Here is a 25414-nt window from a genome sequence, read left to right as displayed (position 1 = left end):
CAAGTGAAACAAATACAGCAGTGTATGTTAACTATACTGGAATTAAAAAAAATTTCATCTTCCTCTGTTTCCTTTTTATTTGGGTTCCTTTTTCTTTTTTTGAAGATTTTATTTATTGATTTTAGAGAAAGAGAGAGAGCACAGCAGGGGGAGAGGCAGAGGGAGAGGGAGAGGGAGAAGCAGCCTCGCTGTTGAGCTGGGAGCCTAACATGGGGCTTGATCCCAGGACCTGGAGATCTTGACCTGAGCCAAAGGCAAACACTTTAACCATCTGAGCCACCCAGGCGCCCCTCCTTTTTCTTTTTTTTAATTTCAACTTTTTTTTTTTCCCCATGATGGAAGCTTTCTTCAGATTTCTGTGATTCTTGTTGAATATCTTATTGTTTAATAAGGGCAAGTCTATAAAAGCTACCAGAAGGTCTGTCTGTATGTATGAGTCTCATCAGCTTGTGAACTTCCTGTGATGAGGCAGCCTTTCTGTTGGGGAGCTTCCAAACATTGATATTAGTAAATGATGTTAATGAATCCTTTTCTAGAGATAGTCATTTGTCATTAGTAGATGTCTCCATTCTCCTTGGTGTGGGGAGTAAGAGGTGGTGAGGGTAGCTTGCGGTCTATGTTCTAGGAGAAGTACAGAGGACAGGGAGCCGAGGACCCTTCAGTTTATGAGTCACACAATCCTCCTGTATTCAGTCCTGTCCCATTCCAGCATTCCCTTGTGCACTGTAGTATCCTTGAGCCCACAGCATCTCTGCATCAGTTCCTCCAGAGAAGATATCTGATCTGGTCAGAGAGGTAGATGGAAGGGAGTGGCATAGAAGCTTAGGCTCTGAGAGGGATCTGGTGGTGTAATTGCTCTGGATACCAACTTCTAACTAAGCTCCTTAGTTCCTCACCCCTGCTATTCTCCTAGTATCTCTGAGAGCCAGTTTGCTGAGGCTTCTGCATGTGTGTGTGGGTGTGTGGCATGTGTGTGTGGGTGTGTGTGTGTGGGGGTCTTCCCTCTGCTGGCACTGAGTTTGCAGCTTTCTCCTCCAACTTAGTTACTATCCCTCTAATCACTTTGTCTTCTAAACCATGGAAATCTCTTATCAGCTGTCCCTGTATTATCATCTTAAGAGTTTGGAAGGAAGGGGCGCCTGGGTGGCTCAGTGGGTTAAGCCTCTGCCTTCAGCTCAGGTCATGGTCTCAGGGTCCTAGGATCGAGCCCCGCATCCGGCTCTCTGCTCAGCGGGGAGCCTGCTTCCCCCTTTCTCTCTGCCTGCCTCTCTGCCTATTTGTGATCTCTCTCTCTCTCTCTCTGTCAAATAAATAAAATAAATAAAATCTTAAAAAAAAAAAAGAGTTTGGAAGGAAGAGGAGAAAATGCATGTGGTCAGTCTTCTACTTTGAACCAGAGTGCATCTTCTCTGGGGACCAGGGTTAGTTCCTCTGAGCTTGGAGGACTGCAGGCAATCTTAGTTCTCACCAAAAAGCAGTGTGGGGTCTCCCAGCCCCATGTAAGCTCAGTCTCCTACCGGTGTCTCACAGCTCAGCTCCCTTCTGCTTTGTCAAACTGGAATGCTCATCATGCTTTTTGTCAGTTTCCAGTCTACATGTTGAGCAAGTTACCTTTTAAAATATTCTGTAGTCAGTGGTTAAACTTTCTGTGCTTTGGTGAGGGAGGTATTGCATTGCTGTTTTCCAGGGAGAGGAATAAGTGTTGGTGAAAACGTGTAGAAAATGAGTTGTCAGAAATCAGTTAAAGTCAAGATCAGCTGAATGAAGCTCAGGGACTCAGATATGCTCAAATCTCTCATCCTAAAAATTTAACCCACCTGCCAGTCCCTGTGTCTCTCTAGTTACTGCTCTCTCCAAGGTTGGACTACATGTTCCTGTTCTCACTTCCACATTTGTACTTGCCACTTATTTCTCATGGCATCTCAATCTGCCAACTATGTCACTTAAAACCTTTCTCATCTTGGTCACCTCCAGTCTTGTTTCCTTCTCTTTCTTGTTCATTTTTTTCTGGTGCTCTTAACAGGTCTTTCCTTCTTTGCCTGTTTCCTAAACAACTGTGTTCTCTGGTGTTCAGCATTGGTTCTCTTCTTCTTCTTCATCTTCTGCATGACTTTGCACCTTCTGTGTCTTTGATTACTGTTTATGTAATGATTTATCAATCGGTGTGGGGAGACTTATGATAGATTTTCCTCCTAACCTGGGGAATGAAGGAAAGATCAAGAAAGGCTCTTTCAGTTGATGATATAAATCTCTTTCCGAGCTCTCTAAGGTTCAGACATATAATGCCAACTGCCTTGGATATCTCACCATATATCCCACAATCACCTCAAAACCAAGAGGTCTAAGTGGACATCTGTAACCATTTTCTCACAGAGGTCCTGCCTTAGCATAGAGCATGGCCACTCTCCCTTCCCCGCCTATTCTTCCATTCCTCCCAGGATCTGGTGGTTATCTAGACTTTTCCCTTTCTTTTAGTCTCTGTCATTAACGTGTTAACTTTTGAAACGTGGAGTTCTCAGTCTGTCTCCCTCTCACTTCCAAGCTTTCGCTTTCCTATAGCTCCCAATTCAACACTTCCTTTGGGAAACTTTTCCTCACTTCTACATTGCCATACGCTTCATTTGGAGTCTGTGTTTCATATCATTCTGTGCATACGCTCTGTCATAACACCCATTACTCTTTGATTTTTGCCCTCTGGCTCTGTCCCACTTCATTATAAATCCCTTGAAGGCAGTGTTCACACTTCTTTCAGGATGCTTCACTTTTCTAGGACTCAGTTTCCTCATCTGCAAAATAGAGATACTAGTAATACCTTGACTGAACCAATGTAAAGATGGATGAACCCATGTAAAATTCTTGGACCACTTCCTGGCTCATAATTAGTATTCAGTGAAAGCTGTTATTATAATACTATTAGCAATATTATGTTTCCTAAGTATCTAGTATGGTGTCTAGCACTTAGAGGACTTTCTTTTTATAATTCACTAAGTAGATGAATGGAAAAAGCACTAAGATTGGTTTTCGTACTTCAAAAAAAGAGTTGTCTTTTACTGTGACTCAGATTTTCTTTAGCAAAAATAGGAAAAAGAGAGGATAAGACAGAAAAGTTTCACAAAGAGGAAAGTGGTCTTTTTTCTCCCAAACCCAGTTCTGGTTTTCTTTTGGTATCTTCACTGGTCTTTTCAAAACGTGGCAACTTAGAGTTTTTGAAAGGCTGTTGATGAGAAGGTTGGGCCATCCCACCTCAGAGATCTCCCTCCCCCAGTCGTACCTGGCGGTGTCAGCTTATCAGAGCTGTCTGTGGGTGGTGTTTATGAATATGTGAACTCAGGTATCTTCTCTTCAGATGTTCTGTAATGAGAATTTTTAAATTTTTTTTCTAGAAGGTTGAACAGGGGAGTAAATGTAAGGCATACCACTTCTGGTTCTGTTTATCAGAATCATTTCTGTTCTTTGAGATCCAAACTTTTGGGAATGGATAGATTCTAGGTTTATCTCATGTTTTTGCTCAGCAGTTTAGTGTTTTTTTTTTTTTTTCTTTTTAAGGAATTCCATATAGGTTACTGAAATATGCTGTAACTCTGACACAATTTAAATATGCAGTAGCAGGAAAATGTATGTCATAGAATATGCTTAGTTTAAACTGTGTCCATATCTCAATTTACAGGAAGAGAGATTCTCACTGCCAACAGGGTGGAAAGTGTTGAAAGTTTGAGTTTTGACTGGATTTCAAAGAATCTCTATTGGACAGACCCTTCTTACAGGAGTATCAGTGTCATGAGGCTAGCTGATAAATCGAGACGTGCAATCATCCAGAATTTAAATAACCCACGATCAATTGTAGTTCATCCTATCGCTGGGTAAGTGTGTTCATGTTCCCTGAAGAGCTTGAAACAGTATGTCTTTTAAAGTTATGGAAAAGTGGTGCCACAGTTTTTTGGCAAGTTCAGCAAATGTAGGATAGAACTATATAAATTGAAATCACCTTAAATTTTATCCCTTTAGCATAAGCTTACGTAATCACTTTATCTCTTTGAAAACACTTTCTCCTTAGTTTCAGCTTTCCCAGTCTTCACTAAAATTTGGGGTTTTTTTTCCACATTTGAAGAGGGACCAACAATGTGATACAGATTCAGTAGAGAAGGATTGAATGTGCAGTGAAATTATCAGGAAAGGCTCAAATTCTTCCCCTGCTTTAATGTATTGATATAAAGCGTAGCAAAACTTGCTTAATCATTCAGTAGTTTTCAGACTAAAAAGTCTTTCCGACTACACACTGAGTTTCATGTTTAACCATTCCATAACTGGCAGTGTCAGACAAAAACAGTTTATACTATTCTTCTTAGGTTCTTATCTTTCTAATTTAAATATGGTTAATAGCTAATATGTTTGTTTCCAACAAGTCTGAGCTGGGTAGTTGTAGTTGAGTGGAATTAAAAAAAAAAAAAAGAAAGAAAGAAAATGAGGAGGAATTCACGAAAACCTGACTCATGGAGGGCACATAGTGAGCACTTTACATAATCTTGTCTAATTCAAAAGCTGGTTTGTGAGCCAGATAGATGACTGCCTGTTAAGCCATAGTTAGGATTCAGATTCCAGGCCTACTTTGACTACAAAACCTTTGTGTCTAAGAACTCTGTATGCTGCCTCTAGAATGTTTATTTTGTATTTAAATTTTCTCCCTGTGAAATAATGTAAGAAACATTTAAAAACTGGTGATACTATTTATAAGAAATTGTATTGCCGAGTAGAGTTGATTTTCTAATGAATTTATCTTAAACCAAATCTTTGGCATTTGGTTTTGAAAAGCTGTTAAATTCCTTTCCTATTGACTCTTCCATTTAAAAGAATATGAAGTCACATTTCAGAAAGTTACTTTTGGAAAAGATTAATTTTAGTTTCTAAGGCTCACATGAAAGAGAAATTTCTTTTTCCCCTAGATTTTTCTTTATGTCACTCCTCAGAATAACACAAACATGCCTTGGGTAGAGATTGTATGAAAGTTATGTTGGTTTGTGTGTACTCTTCATCAGAGATGAAATCCTTTCCTGCTGCAGATTTATCAGTTCCTTGTGGAAGATGACTAAAGAGCTATCTAGTGTGTCGTAGGTGTTTAACCCAGAGAGGAAAGAGAGATTAAAGTCTTTTTTCTTGCCCATAGTATATCATTTCATTTGAACAACTTTGGAGTATTTAAAGTACAACCGGGGGGTGCCTGGCTAGCTCAGTTGGTGGAGCATGTGATTTAGTCTTGGGATTGTAGGTTCGAGCCCCATGTTGGGTATAGGGATTATTTAAAAAATAGAATCAGGGGTGCCTGGGTGGCTCAGTGGGTTAAAGCTTCTGCCTTCTGCTCAGGTCATGATCCCAGGGTCCTGGGATCGAGCCCCGCATCGGGCTCTCTGCTCAGCAGGGAGCCTGCTTCCCCTCCTCTCTCTCTGCCTGCCTCTTTGTCTACTTGTGAGCTCTCTCTCTGTCAAATAAATAAATAAAATCTTAAAAAAAAAATAAAAAATAGAATCATAAAATGTAACCTGAATTATGTCTTTTTTTAAAAAAATCTACTTGATGACAATAGTTTTAGGTCCTAGGTTTAGCACAGTGGTTCTCTCCTCTGGATGCCCATTTTAATGCCATTTGTATTTGTGACTTTGGTTATATGTTGATAGCCATACTTTTAATTAAGAGACCCAAAAAACAAGAGTTAGATCAGTTGTATACTCAGTCTGCTTAATAGGCAGATTTTATTTTTTCTGTATAAGCCCAATAGCATATACAGAAAATGAAATTAGTTGTAGCAAGTCTCTGGAAAATCTGGGTTTGTGCTAAATCTCTCCAAGTCATGTAGTTTGTCCCAGTAGTAACATGTTTGATTTATTACCTCTTTTTTTAGGTACATATTTTTCACTGACTGGTTCCGTCCTGCTAAAATTATGAGAGCGTGGAGCGATGGATCTAACATTTTGCCGATAGTAAACACTACTCTTGGATGGCCCAATGGGTTGGCCATTGATTGGGGGTAAGTAGGAATCATCCCAAATTACTGAGTTCCCACTTACTGTGACATAATTATGAAGCAATATAATGGAGTAAGGAAACTGGTACTACTTGCGCTTAGATATTTTCACATTGTTGATTGGTGCTGGGAGAAGGCTATAGAATGATACAAGGGTGCAAAGATCGTAAACATAATTGGCCAACTTCTCCTGGGATGAAAACTAATGCACTGCATGAATATTCTGAGAGAATTGATAGAGGAGGCAGAATAATAGGACCTTTGAGAGGTCAGTACAGAGGAGGCAAGACCCAAATCCCATTAGAAATAGGATAGAGATTAGATGAAGTTCAAGTCGTGTAATTTTCATAGAGGGCATCTTGAGGATAGGAAATCTTTTGTGTCAGTTTTTTTTTCTCTCTTTTTTTCTTTTTTCTTCTTTTTTTTTCTTTTGTGTCAATTAATCAACAAATGCATATTTGCATATGTATGTACTCTGGGAGAATTAAGTACAAGATAGAATTCTCAGGATATTAATGATCTAAGAATATAGGAAAAGGTATCAGGGTAAAAAAGCTGACAGACATGAAATGCCAAAGTAGTTTATAGGAGAGACAAAAGAAAGAAGTATATTTAGCCTTTTAAACATGGTTTTCTTAACTTGTGGACTTAACCAGGAGAAAAATAAAATACCTAACTTGAAGATAACAACATTTTAAGTTTTCTTTTTCTTTAAAGATTTTATTAATTTATTAGAGAGAGAGAGAGAGAGTGCATGAGTGGGAGGGAGGAGCTGAGGGAAAGGGAGAAGCCGACTCCATACTGAGCAGGGAGACCCATCTGGGGCTCGATCCCAGGACCCTGGGATCATGACCTGAGCCAAAGGCATATGCTTAATGAACTGAGCCACTCAGGCACCCCCATTTTAAGTTTTCTAAGATAATTAAAAAGCACTTTGTGAAAGTACTGTGTCTGGGGGGGGCATACAACTATTACATTTTTAATGAGTATAATTTAGTTTTTAAAAACTTTGCTTAATAAATGTTTCAACTGAACATACCATTTATGAATGCCCTCAGTGTAGAGGGTGCATTACTCGTTTTTGAATGACAGATAACTAAGTATTTTATCATTTTAGTGCTTTACGGTTGTACTGGGTAGATGCCTTTTTTGATAAAATTGAGCACAGCACTTTTGATGGTTTAGACAGAAGAAACCTGGGCCATATACAGCAGATGACTCATCCATTTGGACTTACTGTCTTTGAAGGTATGCTTTGAAGCAATGAAAGTGTGTGTTGTTTTTATACTCTGCAAATTGTTGACAGTGGACTTGTCCTCGTTTGATAGTCTCACACTTCCAGAAAAGTTGGTTACTTTAGAATATGAAAAATGAAAATGGTGCTATTATGTATAGACAAAACATTTGTTTTTTTATCTAAACATTTCACTGTTGAGGTGTATTTTTCTTATAGATGCTTTTAGATAATAATTGATAACTTACATAGGTATAGCATTTTGTAGGTTGCATGTATTATAAAGTTTAACTCCCTGAGTACTCTATTACATAAATACCCCACAAGGAAATAGTAAACTACTGCTTTTGTCATTTTCAGGAATAAAACAAGAGCGTTTGTGGTAACCTGTAATGTTTTGTTGTTTTCTATGTGAATGTCCTCAGAATCGCTGTGGAAAAACCATTACACATATTTACCAACTGCATAGTCACTGAATGACTCTGAAGATTTTTAGATACATGTTGAGTAACTGACATCATTGTTACTTAGAAATGTTAGAACATGGCTTGTGAAAAATAGCAAGATGTACTTGTTTTTTCATCAACCTTTCTAACAATTGACTGCTGCTAGTAAAGATTGTTGGGGGCATGGAATTCTGGGAAGCTACAGCCATCAGGATCACACTGATGTATCCTTCCCTCTTGAGTGAAGGCATGGTATTGTGGGTTGAGTTGCTGGGAATAAGAACGTGGCTTGGCACTTGTCAAACAGGTGGTTTGTCGAGTCTTGAAAATAAGGTTTCTATGAATGATTGAATAGCTTGTGCATTGCACAAAAGTGCCAGGTCAAGAGGGTGAGGAGACACTAAAATCTACCATGGTTCTGTTTGACAAACCAGAATTAGTCCAGTTAGAGAAATGCCATTTTGGGATCCAGAGGCCTTAACCCATGGGCTAGTTGTGTCCCTGGTTGAAACTTCCTACTCTGAAAAATCAGCCAGGTGCTTTAAAAGACTAGACATTGACTGTAAATCAAAGACTTTCTCCCACACATATAGTGTGGAATGATAGCTAGTAAATATATTGCATGTTCCATCCTGCTGTCCGTTTATCTGTGGAGGAGGGCATGGTATTTAAAAATATTTAAAAAATGCTCTTGAAAGAGTAAGATTTTTGATGAGATGAGTCAGTTATAAATACTCATCCTTCCTCTTTATGCCTTCCCATTTATTCACTCCCTTTTCATTAATGATGTCAGATAGCCATTTGCTGTTACACTGGAACATTATAAGAATGTTAAATTTTCTCTGTTCTTGATAAAATGCTTTGGGATTGAATAAAAAAACAGTTTCAGTACCTTTTGGTTTTATCATTATGAAAAAAAAATTGGTGTATACTCATGAAAACAACACAGTGTTTCCCTAATAATAATAATAATAATGTTTCTCCCAACACTGCCCTCATTGTGAATTTTTTGTGGAAAATTCTTTGATTGCATAACATCACAGAAATCATCATTCTTTTGAATGAAAGACTAGATCTGCTTGACTATCTGTGCACCACACCGGAGTGAAAGGTTTATTGAACTTCTTATCTATTTAAGTATAGTAAGATACCTTCTTGAGTGGTAGGACTCAGTCTAGATAAGATTTAGTAAGTCAGTGACTGATTAGTCATTGATTAGGCCACAGATAAGGAAAACTGGTCTAATGATAAAATTTGTGGCATTTTAGGCATTTTTTGGTTAGCTGGGAATTTTAGTAAAAGTATCATTAAAGAGAAAAATTCACTGATTCTTTATAAAATGTATACGTTTACTTCCCTGCTTCAGTAGTTAGTGTAAAGTGAATATGACTAAATTTTTGAAGTTTAGAACTTATGATGCCTCTTTCTTACCATTTTGAACTTCATGGAATATGACTATAGCCGTAGGGGTAGGCACACTGCTGTGGATTATTTTACTGATCTCCAGAGCTACAGCAAAAGTTCCTTTTTGTACCAGATCTGTATTTTTCCCTTTCAACAGCTTCCTAGTAAAGTTGAGTGTAAAAAAAAAAAAAATTAGTGTCCTCAGTGAAGACATGGGATATATAGAATGGTTGATCTGAAAGGGAGGTTAGAGATTTAGTCTATTTCCTTAATTTTACCAAAAACAAAACAAAGCTAAACAAAAAAAACTCTCACACAGTTAAGTATTTTGCTTGTAAACACTCAGAAGTCTAGTGCTTTAGCTAGAAAAAGAACTCAGTCATATGAGGCACATTCAATACTCTATTGAATAATCCAAAATCTTATTTTTACTTACGGAAATCTAAACCTAACGGCTATTAAATGCTGTCCACGTACTCCATGCACGCCTGCCTGAACTGGAAACCTGGTATCATTAAATATATCATCTTTGCCTTGTAAAGAGTCATTCCTAGAGAGTAACAAGTCACGGAAAATGGTCACAGAAACCCATTACAGATATTCATTGCAAAATCTTCTTGCATTTGCAAGAAGTGTTGCAAGCCTGTTGTATTTCCCAAAAGGATTTATAAGTGAGCTGTGATGAGAATACTAACCACTGGTGTTTCTTCTTAGACTATGTGTTTTTTACTGACTGGAGACTGGGTGCTATTGTTCGTGTCAGGAAAACGGATGGTGGAGACATGAGGGTTATCCGAAGTGGCATCACTAATATAATGCATGTGAAATCATACAATGCCAACACTCAGACTGGTGAGATTGCCACGTTTTTTCACCTGTTTGTATTTATTTAACATGGTGGCTGCTTTTCTCTTTTAGTACTTGCGATGTAGGATAGCTCATGATTGTTACACATTCCTGTCACCCAGATAGTTAAAGAATGTAAGACTCACAATTTCTGTTCAGCTCTGTTAACCCTAGAAGTATTGTTGGGAAAACATATTTTAAGGACTTTTCTGTGTTTGTACTGAATGTTATATTTGGCGTGTTGATTTCCAGAAAGAAGCTACTTCGTAGTGTTGAGTTGGAACATTGTTCTTTTCCTGTTTGTTTTCTTTCATAGACTACACCTATGATCCACTCAGTGGAAATGTACATAACTCACTATCCACCCCCGGCATTGCTTTTTCAGGTTCTAACTACTGTAATCAACCCACACATCCAAATGGCGACTGCAGCCACTTCTGCTTCCCAGTGCCAAATTTCCAGCGGGTATGTGGTTGCCCGTATGGAATGAGTTTGACTTCTAATCACTTGACATGCCAGGAAGACCCATCCCGTGAACCACCCATGGAGCAGTGTGGCTCCTTTTCTTTTCCCTGTAGCAACGGCAGATGTGTGCCCAGTCACTACCGCTGTGATGGAGTAGATGACTGTCATGATAACAGTGATGAGCACCAATGCGGCAAATTCAGTAAGTAATTTATACCCAGGAGATACTTTCTGTGATGAGCAGAATACAGAGAGTTGCCCCCCTCCTTTATTTAAAGGTTGGGTTATCTCTGTGGGAAAAAAATCTTTCAGAATTTCACATTTTTAATATGTAGCCCAAGGCCTTAGGAATCTAGGTAATAAATATCATTAATAGATAATGTTACCAATGATTTCTGCCATTGATTTGGACTATATTGACTAACAGTTTTTTTTTTCCCTGACTTTGCCTGTTGGATCACCAGTACAGTCATGACATCTTGGCAAGCACCTCAGAAAGTCATATCAAAATAAATAGGTTGGGGCTCCTGGGTGGCTCAGTGGGTTAAAGCATCTGCCTTCGGCTCGGGTCATGATCCCAGCAGGGAGCCTGCTTCCTCCTTTCTCTCTGCCTGCCTCTCTGCCTACTTGTGATCTCTGTCTGTCAAATAAATAAATAAAATCTTAAAAAAAAAAAGGTTATAATCTTTAGTATCTGAAAAGATAGTATTTCAGAATAGATACTTGGAATCATGGCATTTGAAAATCTGTGTGGTACATTCCCTTTCCCCCACTTTGGAGTAAAATAGGGCTGAAATGGTGGTCTTAACATTTATATTTTTCTTTAGTGGTAATCTAGTCTATAAAGTTTGGGGCTATTGCAGAAAACAAAAGCATCCAGTTAAAATGTAAAAAAAAAAAAGTTAAAAAAGAATTGAAATCTAAGAAATTTCTATTAAGGTAAGATCAATGGTAATAATAACCTTTTTTTTTTTTGGGAGAGAAAGAAGAGGGTCAGATTTGAAAATAAAAGTGTGCACTTGCACTTTTCTGAAATTTCTAAAATTTTCTCTCTTTTGTCTGTTATCTTCCTGTTTCTGAAAGTACACATTTTGCCTGAATATTTTATCAGTTTGCATTTCTGGGATGGCACATTTTCAAGGTTTCTGCAGAAACTGTGATTAGAGGAACTAGCTTAGAAGTAAGGGATGGGCCTCAGATCACACCAACTAGAGATTGAATATGGGGCTGGGTCCTAAGTCTCTCAAAGCCTCAGTTTCCTCATCTTTAAAATGCAGATAATTCTGCATACTTCCCAGTATTCATGTGAAGATTAAGAGAGAGAAAAAAATATACAGAGCACTTAGAGAAATGCCTGGTGTATGATAATTGCTAAAGAAATGTCCGCTAGTGATGATGAGGCTGATGATGAGAAGTACTTGCACATTTCTTCCTTTTTTGAATTTTTACTTACTTATTTATTTATTTATTTTTAAAGATTTTTATTTATTTATTTGACAGAGAAAGAGATCACAAGTAGGCAGAGAGGCAGGCAGAGAGAGAGGAGGAAGCAGGCTCCCTGCTGAGCAGAGAGGCCCGATGCGGGACTCGATCCCAGAACCCTGAGATCATGACCTGAGCCGAAGGCAGAGGCTTAATCCACTGAGCCACCCAGGAGCCATCTTCCTTTTTTTTTTTTTTTTAAAGATTTTTTTAAAAATTTATTTATTTGACAGAGAGATCACAAGTAGGCAGGGAGGCAGGCAGAGAGAGAGAGGAAGGGAAGCAGGCTCCCCGCAGAGCAGAGAGCCCGATGTGGGGCTCAATCCCAGGACCCTGGGATCATGACCTGAGCTGAAGGTAGAGGCTTTAACCCGCTGAGCCACCCAGGTGCCCCTCATCTTCCTTTTTTTAAATTAAGTTTGGTTAGCCAACCTCCTCTTCTCATTTGGTATATTGCTCCCATTGAAAAAGAAGAACTGGGCCTTTACAAGCTTAGAACTCGTCTGACGTAGAAACAAACGTCTTGGTGACCAGGTTATTTTCATTGTAGATAATTCCTGTGCACCTTCCGCCTTCACCTGTCGTCATGGAGAGTGCATTCCCGCACATTGGAAGTGTGACAAGCAGTTCGACTGCGTGGACGGCAGTGATGAGGAGAACTGCCCCTCCCAGGCACCCACTTCCTGTCCCGCATCCTTCTTCACCTGTGATAATCACCTGTGTATCCCAAGGAGCTGGCTCTGTGACACAGATAATGATTGCTCGGATGGATCTGACGAGAAGAACTGCCGTAAGTTTGGCACCGACTTCCCTTGGTGGGTCAGCCTAGCGAACAGATTTCAACAGTCAGTAGGCCTTGCCCACTTTCCTCCAAGGCTCACAACAGTTTTCACGATGTCGATGTCGTTGTCTCGTCTGTTGTATCTGTCAGTTCCCATATCTATTGGCTGTAAGATCAAAGACACCAGAAACTTTTGAGTCCCCCTGAGCGTGGAGTTCTGTGGATGCAAAACAGGGAACTGGGTCTGACGTCTTAACATCCAGACACGAACTGGGAAAGAACTGCTCCACTGACTTTTCAAATATTTAAGGCAAATTTGTTTTTTTCTAAATCGTATAAATGATCCAGACACTTGGCTACTGGTTTTTCTTTTCATTTCATAGAGGCAAAAAGGGGATAAAATACAGAGGCATGGGAAATTTAAATTTCCATTAGAGCTGTCTGCCGGCTTTTCATCTTGCTAGTTCTGATTTCTTTTAGGTTATTGCTTTTGTGTCTGTAATCTTGGTTTAGGGTGCAGTTCCCTGGACGAACATCTAGTCTTGGTTTCATGACTTGGCAAGTCACTTTCCTCTGTAGCATTTGGACTTTAAGACCTCTTTTAGCTTTCACATTCTGTGAGTCTCTATTTAATATGGCTTCATGAGGATGGGGCAGCCAGCAAGCACGTCTGACTCTAAGGCTATGTCTCTTCCGCATGGTGGGACCCTGGTTTCTAGAATTAATTGTTCTGCTTAGACTTTGGATTAACTGCAGTTGTGACCTGTCTGTATACTGTGGCTGCTAGGCCTGTGGGTCATGCCAACTGTGATGCCTAGTTGGGCTCCATTGCTTAGCATTGCCGTGGAGCCACAGCCTCTGTAATACTCATGAGGTGTGGTCCAGTCCAAGTTCATGATGCTCACTTTGTAAGTGTAGTCTGTATTCTAACTCTGACCTATAATCTTTTTATTCCTCTTTCTAAAAAACTGTTCTGGCTTTGCGTAGTCTTGCTGGGCTGACTTCGGCAGTGTGGCCAATTTGAAAGAATTTTGGACACACGTACAAATGAGATGACTTGTGTATCTCCTTAGCGTTTTGCAGTTCGGCTCTAGTATGCACTGAACAAGAAATAAACTTACTTGGTTTTGTTTTTGAATGACATTAGAACTTACAGAGACATGCTTGCCTAGTCAGTTTCGTTGTCCTGATCATCGCTGTATTGACCTATCTTTTGTCTGTGATGGGGACAAGGACTGCGTTGATGGATCTGATGAAGCTGGTTGTGGTAAGTAGATTGCTTTATTTTTATTCATGATGTTTAGAAATAATTTCAGTGTTTAGTGGCTTTCTCCTTGAGTTAATTTCTAATGCTTTTTTTTTTCCTCATTCTTAGTAATTAATTGCACTGCTTCTCAATTCAAATGTGCCAGTGAGGGTCGATGTATTAGTAACATGTATCATTGTGATGGTGTTTTTGACTGTGATGATCACTCTGATGAGATAGACTGTTGTAAGTACCATATATCTATCTGCATGTATCATTTTTCTTAAAAGATTTTATTTATTTTAGAGGGCAGGGGAGAGAGGAAGGGTGCTAGCAGGGGGAGGGGCAGAGGGAGACGAAGAGAAAGATTCTCAGGTAGATTCCATGCTGAGGGCAGAGCCCAGTGTGGGGGCTGGGTCTCAGGACCCTGAGATCTTGACCTCAGCTGAAATCAAGAGTCAAACGCTTAACCAGCTGCACCACCGAGGTGCCCCTGCATGTTTCAGTTTTATTGGCATTGATATTACTGCAGGTTTTCCCTAATTTGGATAAACTTTGGAGGGAAGACAGACTGAATTACAAACTATTATCAAAGGAATATGGTATTGAACACACAGTAAAGTTACTAGGTGTTTCCAAATAATGACTTACAATTTGTGAATCCAGTGGTTGTATAAATGGGCACGTTCTGATAGTTCTTAAGTAAGTTAAATATTTCTTAGATATTTTTGTTCTTACTATTAATTTTTCCTAGGATATCCTAAATTAGTGGGTTTTAAGTTTTTGGGGCTTCCTATACATAAGGATGTCTAATGGTTTCTTTTAAATCTCAGTAAAGAGAGCAAATCATGGTATAGATATGGTATAAAGTGGTATTTGATATTGACTCGAATGAATTCATTTCAGCTAGTATTTGTTGAATATCTGCTGAGATGTTCCTTAGAGTAGGGTAAGAGAAATTATGTAACATAAGAGATAACTGAAGCAAATTATACAGTTACAAGGGCCTTAGAAATGGTACAGGTAAAATTCAGTTGAGGTCCATAGAAAAGAAATTCCTTCCGGTCCTACGATTCAAGGAGGACTTCATGGAATATAAATCTGATGGATCTATATAATCTCCATGGTCCGGAGACCTATAGTGGACAGGATCTCTTATTGCTCACTTTTTGTGTTAAATAGATTTTATACTGTAAATAAATGATTGTTTGTTAGAATAATGGTGTTTTGGATCATAAAAAGTAGGTTTTTATTAATTTCTTTCTTCCCAGTCAGGAAAAAAAGTGTTTAAATCTAAAAAAAAAGAAAAAAAAAGTGTTTAAATCTATGAATAAAAAGAAAAGTTAAGGGGGGCCTGGGTGGCTCAGTGGGGTTAAAGCCTCTGCCTTCAGCTCAGGTAATGATCTCAGCGTCCTGGGATCGAGCCCCACATCAGGCTCTCTGCTCAACAGGGAACCTGCTTCCCCACCCCCTCTCTCTGCCTGCCTCTCTGCCAACTTGTGATCTCTGTCAAATAAATTTTAAAAAGAAAAAAGAAAAGTTAAATAAAATGCGTAATACTTTATAGATGTGTACAGCACCCAGAAATTCTTAATCACTGATTTCCTGTTTCATGTTGAAAACATGAAATTCTTCTGTGATGGTTTGTGATTAAACTGTCAATTGCCATTGACTTGCTGTTGCCTGACAAGGCCCCTGGGAGGAAGCTTGGGTTTACCCCTGTGAGATAGGGAAGCAACTCTTATCTCTCCAGGATTGCTGAATGAATAGTGGAAAGTTTACAAAGAAGTAAGGATTTACTGTCACCTTTTGTTTACTTGATGTGTGCTGGTTTCATTTGGTATAGGTTGCTTGAGGGTAAATTAATAGCATCGAAATATATGTTATTAAACAAGAATTCAGAGTAACAAATTAATGGCTGTTTAAGCTCTGTTGAAATGGCACTGGTGATTATAATAAAGAGGCAGACAAATTTTATTTAACCTGTAATTGAATGAACATTAAAAACATAGGAAACAGAATTTAATTTTGACTCAGGAACTTGTCAGACATATAAAGACTTCTCTTTACCACAGTGTTTGAAAACCCTATATGATTTTAGACTTTACTGTTAAATTTATCATAGTCATTATCATAAACCTACCATTGATCCAAAATCATTTCCTCTGAATCTAGGAATTACATAAAAAGGATTATGAATTCATTGCATTCACAAGCCTGTCTCCCCCATGCATTTCTCTTAGCAACTAGGCCTCCTGGGATGTGCCACCCAGATGAATTTCAGTGCCAAGCAGATGGTGTCTGCATCCCGAAGAGCTGGGAGTGTGATGGGCACCAAGACTGCATCTCTGGATCTGATGAGCACCATGGCTGTGCCCCCAGGACCTGCCCTCCTTCTCACTTCCTGTGTGACAATGGAAACTGCATCCACAGAGATTGGCTTTGTGATGGGGACAATGACTGCAGGGATATGAGTGATGAGAAGGACTGCCCCACTCAGGCCTTTCACTGTCCCAGTTGGCAATGGCTTTGCCCTGGCCATAGCGTCTGTGTGAATCTGAGTGCAGTGTGTGATGGCATCTTTGACTGCCCCAATGGGACAGATGAATCCCCACTTTGCAGTAAGTTTCCTGACCACAGTTTAATGGCCATAAATTCATTCTGAGCGCACAGTGGCCTGTTGGCCATCACCGTTGTCTCAGTCACCACATAGCTTTAAGGAAGGGATTTCGGTTCCTCTAGGAGTTCAAATCTGTGTAGGATAAGCATCATGGAATTCAAATAAATCACCACTGGCTGCTATTTCTCATTAAATCCTTTGCACTTGGTTCTGTGTTTTTACTTAATTTTTAGAAAAATGAGACTAAATGAGGCCATTAGATTGTCAAATTAAAAAAAATTTTTTTTGGACTGTGGTCCTAAGGTTTTCTAACTTTAATATTTTCTAATTTCAATCAGAACTTGCCACAAAACAAATGAAGTTCGGGGATTTGTGTTTGCTGTGATTAAAATCCTGTGATTGGCATGTGATCCTAATTGCTGTCCTTTCTTTCTTTCCTTTTTAATCAATGCTCACTCTCAGATGAACCCTGGCCAGGTATGATTGTAAAATATTTTAGATTCCTATGATTTTAAATGGGTTATGTTTGTGCTGAAGAAAATCTAATCATTTTGACTGACTTCCCCCTCTAGAGCATGTTTCATATCAGGACTCTGAAAAATAAGTTAGAGTATACACATGACAATGGAGGGCATTTGCATCCTAGGCATAAGACTGACTTTGTTTGGGTGGTGTCAGGCATTGCTGTTTTGGTCTGGAAAGGAAGCAATGGTGGCTTGCTGGTGGATCTGTGCCCTCTAGTGTTCCAACTGCCTTTCCCTTTTCCATTTATTCACTTTCATAGAGCTTTGAGCCCTTGCTCTTGAATGTCAAAGTCTTACCTTCCATTTCTCTGTAAGTAGAAGAATGTCAGGAAGCAAGTGGGAAGTAATTTAGGTCTCTTTGCATGCTTTATTGATGACAGTTGTGTTTCTTGATGCCAGCAAGATTTTCCCAAGTTTCTCTCACTGCACCAAATGTAGTTATAATGGAGGGTATAGGAAGAAAATGGTTTAAGTCCAGTGATTGTGAAGCACAATAAGTCCTTGAGCAAATTAGAACAGATACTGATGAGCCTATGGGACTTATCCAAGTGAGTGCTTCTCTTAGTTCTTACCTGGGTATTATGTTGAAGGTGCCAGCAGGCTGTACGACAAATGTTACAACAGACTAAACCAAAAAAGCAAAGATTCCTGACTTTTCTCCTTTGTGATTCTCTTTATTCTAGACCAGGATAGCTGCTCAGATTCCAATGGTGGTTGTACTCATCAGTGCGTTCAGGGCCCCTTTGGGGCTCAGTGCCTGTGTCCATCAGGATACCTTCTTGCCAATGATTCTAAGACCTGTGAAGACATAGATGAATGTGATGTCCCAGGCTTTTGTAGCCAGCATTGTTTCAATACGAGAGGTTCTTTCCGGTGCTGGTGTGATGATGAATACACAATAGACACTGACAGAAGGACTTGCAAAATTACAGGTAATGACTGAACTTGAAAGTGAACTAACTCCAGCCAGTATAACGCACACTCAAGAATTTAAGATCAAATGTTGCGTGTAGGCGTTTGACAGTGTTGGAGTCAAATGGACTTGAATCTTGGATGGGTTCTGTAACCTCCTTAAACCTCAGTTTATTATGAGGATTAAATAAGTTAATACTCATAAAGATCTTGGCATATTTTGGAAAATAGAAGTTTAAACATAAGTAGGTGGATGATTTTCTATTATTTAAAATACTATCAATGGTTTTTGTATTTTTTAAAAATGATTTCTATATCACATGAGTCAATTCGACCAATATTAATTCAGTTTCTATGATGTGAAAGTGATTATAGTATGTGTGAAGCTATTGATTTGACTGCTTCAGAAGTGACCAAATAAAGAAGGGTAAGAAAAAATAGATGGTTCCTTTCTTTTTCAAGTAGGAATGTGGATGGTAGACAGTCCAGGTGATAAAGTTAGGGGTAACGGCTGTGTGCCCTGCTAAAGCTTGGCGTCATTTATTACCAAAAAAGAAGTGGAGAGGGGATATTGAGAGATAATTAAAAGTCTCTGCTACAGCTCAGTGCCTCAGGCAAAACAAAAATATTTTAAGAATTAATTCCTGTTGTTAGGAAGCCTACATTCCAGGAGGGAAGATAATATTCAAAAGTAAGTACAAAAATAACAAATAATAACTGGAAAAATGCAAGGATAGTTCGTTCCAGATTGATAGTGAGACAAACATTGCAGTATAATGCAAGGAAGAAAGCTATTTTGGAAAAAGCTTATATTAAATACTCGTGAAAATCAGCTATTAAGATAAACGTGAAATGAATAAATTATTTTTATAGGGACTTCTCTTTGTTTTTCCTAGTACTATAGTTTGGAGTTAAATCTTCCTTCTGTTATCAAAAGTATTGCATCAAATATTTAAGAGGTGTTTTTTTTTTCAAATTTTTAAAATTTTTAATAAACATATAATGTATTATTAGCCCCGGGGTACAGGTCTGTGAATTGCCAGGTTTACACACTTCACAGCACTCACTATAGCACATACCCTCCCCAGTGTTCATAACCCCACCACCCTCTCCCTACCCACCTCCCCCCACCCCAACCCTCAGTTTGTTTTGTGAGATTAAGAGTCTTCTATGGTTTGTCTCCCTCCTGATCCCATCTTGTTTCATTTATTCTTTTCCTACCCCCCAGACCCCTCACGTTGCCTCTCAAATTCCTCATATCAGGGAGATCATTTGATAGTTGTCTTTCTCTGATGACTTATTTTGCTAAGCATAATACCCTAAGCGGTGTTTTAATTGTGGTTTCTCCCACATTCATTGACATTTTTGCATCTTCTTCTTGGACAGGATCTGAAAGCCTGTTGCTGCTTGTGGCAAGTCAGAACCAGATTATTGCTGACAATATCACCTCCCACGTTCACAGTATCTATTCAATTGTCCAGAATGGTTTTCACATTGTAGCTCTTGATTTTGATTCAGTCAGTGGTCGTGTCTTTTGGTCTGACGGAAGTCAGGGTAAAATCTGGAGTGCGTTTCAGAATGGAACAGACAGAAGAGTAGTAAGTACATTTCTGCTGATCGTCAGCCTGACTAGTCCCCCTATCTTGGGTCTGTTACTCTTACTTACCCAGGAGAACAGGTCCTACCTCATCATGGGTAGCTCTCATATTCCCCTCTGGGCTGCATTGTACCCAAAAGGCCTGGATGTTCATAACTCCCAATACATACGGGTATTTTAGAAAAGAATGTGGCCTCCGAAGGCAGATCTGTGATTCTGAATTCCAGGTCACATGATCCTGAGACTTCACAATTTTTTCCCCCATAGTGGATGAGAGCAAAGGAAAATATGTGGGAGTTAGGGGTTGCTTTTCCTTAGTTTTAGTCTGGTTATGTTTCTCGATCCATCTCCCACAGTTTGTTTCTTAACACTTGATGGTTGTGTTTCCTCAGCCCTGTAGGACTTTATTTTGTAATTGTTGGCATTTAATCAATAAGGAGATTATTTTGGCTTGTGAACATTATAAAGTTTCATAGATTTTTTTTTTAAGATTTTTTATTTATTTATTTGTCAGAGAGAGAGAGGGAGAGAGAGCGAGCACAGGCAGACAGAATGGCAGGCAGAGGCAGAGGGAGAAGCAGGCTCCCTGCCGAGCAAGGAGCCCGATGTGGGACTCGATCCCAGGACGCTGGGATCATGACCTGAGCTGAAGGCAGCTGCTTAACCAACTGAGCCACCCAGGTGTCCCAAAGTTTCATCGATTTGCCAGTTTAGCGAATGGATAGAGCTTTTGTTTAAATGCAGAAGGTTTAAGCAGTAGAAGTATCCTAGAGTATTCAATCCTACAAAATGTAGTATATTTTTCTTGGAAAGCCCTACTGTTGATTTGGTGGTTAGCTACCTGGAAGACAAAATTTTCTCATCGTCTTAAGCAATCATAGGAGTTCAGTTGTCTTACTGTAGATTTTCATATAATTTCAATGTTTGTATTTATTAATTATCTTTAGAATTCACTTTGTATTCATTTTTGTCTTTAGATACTTAACAGTGGTGTCACTATGGCTGAAAGTATTGTGGTAGATTGGGTAGGTCGCAATCTTTACTGGACAGACTTTGCTCTGGAAACAATTGAAGTATCTAAACTGGATGGTAGCCACAGGACCGTGCTGATTAGTAAGAATGTATCAAATCCAAGGGGACTAGCATTAGATCCCAGAATTAGGTAAGGCTTTTTTTTTTTTCTTTTTTAATGATATTGCTGTGACATGATTATGAGGGAAAAACAGTTGTAACCTGATGTGGCTGATATGCATACCTCAACATTTGAAATGAAACCTTGTTTAAACATCTCTGTAGAAATGGTAACCATCCAGGGGTTAATTGGTATCCTTCCTTTATCTGTTTAGTCTTCTTCATAAAATCATAAGAGCGATTGGTTGTTCACTTGAACACGTGGATTCATTAGCTTGGTAATACAATTATTGAACTGATTGTTACTGAATTATATAAATAGGTCTCCAATGAATGCACATAATAGTATCCCATAGATGGGCCAGTTTGTAACTTTGATATCTCATTGTTCTACAACATCAACAACAAAAAGCAAGATTTTCCTGCTTTAGTTTTATGTTATTAGAGTTCCCTTTTAGGTCATGTAGGGAGGAAAGAGTTTGCCTGCTGGTCAAACAAAGGGAAGGAGAAATTCTCCCATGTGCTTTGAAACCTTGGATGGCTTCCTTCCTTGAATTTACTTCAGATTCTCTAACTTAGATTCTCTTCGGTAGAATCGTGAGTTAGGCAGATGATGCTTGATGGCAATGATGACTTCCTAGGTATTGTAAAGTATACACACCAGTGAAATTTAAGATTGATCTCTGATGATGAACAAGTGACTCTCTTATCTTAAAAAAATGACAGGGTAGATAAACAAGGCTAGATGGATGTTTATAGATCAGCTATTTGTGGATTATACAGAAACATGAATAGACATTGAGACATTTCATTGTCATAATGTTCTGCATGTTTTATGAACATTTTAGAAACACCCAGATGGCTTATGACTGCATTATGATCACAGTTTTACTTGGGGACACAGAGGAAATAATACACTCTGTACAGACTTTCTGAACTGGAGATGATTTATTTTAAGCATCACATAAAGATGATGTTGTCTTACTTAAAGTGGCAGTTATTTTCCAGACTGAAATACATCCTTTCCAGTTGGTAACAAATTTCATTTTGCAGTGACCATTTGATGTTCTGGTCTGACTGGGGCCACCACCCCCGTATCGAGCGAGCAAGCATGGATGGCAGTCTGCGTACTGTTATCGTCCAGGACAAGATTTTCTGGCCCAGTGGCATAACTATTGACTACCCCAACAGACTGCTGTACTTTATGGATTCCTATCTTGATTACATAGACTATTGTGATTATAATGGACAACATCGGAGGCAGGTGATAGCCAGTGATTTGGTAAGTTGATATAAAGGAAGACTAAACTGAACCATAAGAGTAGCTTAGTCGAAAGCACATACAGTAATAAGAAAACTAAGAAATGAATTATTGTGTCTTAGACATTACCAGGTCAATCCAGGGACTGTCAACAGGAATGAGGGCCAATCCATCTTTTCTTACCAACAGAGAATAAATATTTTTATTCCAGCTCATGGTCAGATTGTGCCATGTCCAGGAAGGATTAATTGTTTGTGTGATTTAGTTGACCTGTATATGCTGATCTGTTGCTCCTATGGTTTAGATAAGTGTGTTAAGCAAAAATTAATAATTTCATATTTAAATTCCTCAATTAAATCATAACCTGTTACATATTTCATATCTTTCATTGGAGTATAATTGTTATACAATGTTATATTGGTTTCAGGTGCACAACTTACTGATTAGACAATTCTGTATGTTAATCAATTTTTATTCAGAAAATTCCAGTGAATTCTCTTCACAAGTTAAATGGGAAAATACAGAAAACATGTATTTTACCAAAGAGCTGTTCCTGACTTCTATTTAAAATTGTCATTGTTGGAGTACCTGGGTGGCTTAGACAATTAAGGTCTGACTCTTGATTCAGCTCAGGTCATGATCTCAGGGTCCTGAGATCAAGGCCCACATTGGGATCTGTGCTCAGCATGAGTCTGTTTGGGTTTCTCTCTCCCCTTTCCCTCTGCCCCTTCCCCTGATCATGCTCTTTCTGTCTCTAAAATAAATAAGTCTAAAAAAGTAATAAAAAATAATACAGTTGTCACTGATGATAGGTCTGTGGCTTTAAGAGACCCTGGCAGGGCCTCCCTACCTTCAGACAATAGGCATCTACTATCAGATTTATGTGAATCTGTGACTGGCAGAGATAGCACTGGATAAACAGTGGTGATAATGGGCTGGGGGCTGAGGCTTGGGAGTAGGGGATCCCGATAAGTCATCTTACTTTTAGACTAAAATGTTGCTTTTGTTTGTAAATTGGATGCCCAGAGTAATTACCAGAGTAAAAAGGAAAACTAAATGACACCCAGGTGAAACAGTTTTGAGTAATACAATGGGGTATATATAGGTCAAGCAGTGAATTTTTTTATGTCTCTTGCACAATGTCTTCCCTATGTCTTTTTAAATAATTAAATGCTAAAGGAAACCATCTTCTTGGACAGATACCCTTTTCCTTTTGTATATTAGTCACCTTGTTTTTTATTTCTGGGTGAAGTCTCATTGTTCTCTTTGGCTCCACAGATTCTGCGACATCCCTATGCCCTCACTCTCTTCGAAGATTCCGTGTACTGGACTGACCGCTCAACTTACCAAGTTGTTCAAGCGAATAAGTGGCATGGTGGGAACCAGTCCGTCGTAATTCGTAATCTTCAGCAGCCCCTTGGGGTTGTTGCAGTCCATCCTGTGAAACAACCAGAGGGTAAGTGATAAAGAGACACATGGCTGGGACTAGCTTGGAAAACACGTGTGCAGGGAATGCTGAGTGTACAGTGTTGCAGACCTGTTTGTTTGGGCAATACCTTTTCCTTTCCTCTTTACCAACCACCCCAGTCCTTACCGTTCCATTACTTCTATTTACCATGGTAGACAAAAATCTTGTGTGTAACAACAGCAAATTGAAATTGTGTCCTTTTATTCGGCAGTTGGCTTCTGTCTCTGGGACGGTCTCAGAATCCCCATTTCCTTGGCTGACAACTGGAACACAGACCAGATAGTCTCTCAGATCCTTTTCTTGCTACCTCTCTGTGGTTTAGAGCAGCTTATTCTTAGGACTTGTTTATTACGGCACCGGTGTCCTGAAGGTTCCGTGCTGCAGCTTCCCCAAGTCATCCTAGATGTAGGGTGTGCATGGCTGGGTGACTTAAACATTTGCATTGGTAGTGTTCTTTCTGGTGGGAAGAGGGATAAGTTGCTTAATCCTCACTTAATCTTCTCTCTTAAAAAAACAAACAAGAAACCCTCCCTCTGGTACTTTCTCATCATGTCTCAGAATCTGGCCCTTTTTCTTCCTTGTCTCTTCTTCCATGTACTCTTGCCACGCTGGACTTCATTTTGGTCCCGAAGCATACCAGGCTGCTTCCTATTCTGAACTTCTGTACCAGTTCTTTCTACTGCCTGGAACACCCCTCTTCCAGACTTCTGCTTGAGTTGCCCCTTCAGTGTCATTTTGGATTCTCGCAAATACTCCTTGGTGGCCCTTGGCTGCCATATGTCCAAAATAGCTTACCTCTCTCGTAATTCTTCGCTTTTCACCTACACATCTTGAAATCACATCATTTATGAGTTTAGTTCTGTCTCCTTTGTTAGAATATCTGCTCTATGTTTACAGTGTTCTCAGTGCTTAGAATGGTGTTTGGAACATAGTGAACATTTTTCAAGTGAATGAATCTAACACATTATATGTAATAAGGACATAAAAGATCCAGAGAACATCCTGTGAGTTGGGGTTGCACACAGGATCCCTTATTTTTAAAAAACAGAGAGACACAAAGATGTCATCAATAGAAGAATAAAAGATGGCTATCTAACCAAAACTTGGACAACAGTGGGTAAATGTCAAGGTCACAAAGGGAACGTGCATGTCAGTTTCATTTAATGTAAAAAGATCTCTTTTAGCTCAGGCAAAGAGACACGTATTATTTGGCATCATGTTTCTATTACTAAGCTCTGGATTACTCAGTGGCTGTTTGTTCATAGTCTGGTTATAGACAGGATTGATCTGTGACCTTGGGCAAGTCATTTCCCCCTCTTCCCAATTTTCTGTTGAAAGCACAATGCTAGGAAAGAGTGTAATTGTTTGGGGGGGAAAAAAAACCCAACAGGGGTAATTTAATGTACTGTATCTCCACTGGAGGTCTCTGGGAGGACAGTAACAGCATGTCTGTCTGCACATTTTAAAATGTATTCATTTATTTTAATTGAGAGAAATTTGACATATGAGGTTGTATTTTTAGGTTTACAACATGATTTGATATCTGTATATATTATAAAATGATCATGACAAGAAGTTTAGTGAATGTCCCCCATTATATGAAGTTACAAAATTTTTGTGTGTATGATGAGAATTTTTAACATGTACCCTCTTAACTACTTTAAAATAGATAAATCAGCATTGTTAACTATAGTCATCATACTGTATATTACATCCTAGGACTCACTGATCTTTGTAATTGGAAGTTTTTACTTTTGACCACCTTCACCTGTGTTTTCCCACCGTCTACTGCATGCAGCTGGCAACCGCCAGTCTGTTGTCTCTATGAACTTGGTTTTTCTTAAATTTCACATACCAGTGAGATCATGTAGTATTTGTCTTTCTCTCTGATTTCACTTAGTGTAATGTTTTCAAGGTCCATCCATGTTGTTGCAAACAGCAAGAGTTTCTTCTTGTTTATGGCTGAATGATATTAATAGTG

General features: G+C 39.0%; 1 protein-coding gene across 1 annotated transcript in view; it reads left to right on the top strand.

Moving 5' to 3' along the window:
• The window catches only part of LRP2 (LDL receptor related protein 2), a 173500-nt gene that overhangs the window by 49265 nt on the left and 98821 nt on the right, over window positions 1–25414 (top strand). Inside the window, exons 16-29 of the mRNA XM_047722149.1 lie at window positions 3668–3860; window positions 5894–6019; window positions 7134–7264; window positions 9815–9952; window positions 10332–10613; window positions 12444–12683; window positions 13822–13941; window positions 14050–14166; window positions 16164–16541; window positions 17748–17996; window positions 19363–19574; window positions 20551–20735; window positions 21758–21986; window positions 23244–23421. Of these exons, the coding sequence (XP_047578105.1) occupies window positions 3668–3860; window positions 5894–6019; window positions 7134–7264; window positions 9815–9952; window positions 10332–10613; window positions 12444–12683; window positions 13822–13941; window positions 14050–14166; window positions 16164–16541; window positions 17748–17996; window positions 19363–19574; window positions 20551–20735; window positions 21758–21986; window positions 23244–23421 (2778 nt within the window). The remainder of the gene's footprint in view (window positions 1–3667; window positions 3861–5893; window positions 6020–7133; window positions 7265–9814; window positions 9953–10331; window positions 10614–12443; window positions 12684–13821; window positions 13942–14049; window positions 14167–16163; window positions 16542–17747; window positions 17997–19362; window positions 19575–20550; window positions 20736–21757; window positions 21987–23243; window positions 23422–25414) is intronic.

This window comes from Lutra lutra, chromosome 3 (assembly GCF_902655055.1).
Source record: "Lutra lutra chromosome 3, mLutLut1.2, whole genome shotgun sequence".
Lineage (NCBI taxonomy): Eukaryota > Metazoa > Chordata > Mammalia > Carnivora > Mustelidae > Lutra > Lutra lutra.
This window is presented reverse-complemented; position numbering and strand designations above follow the sequence as displayed.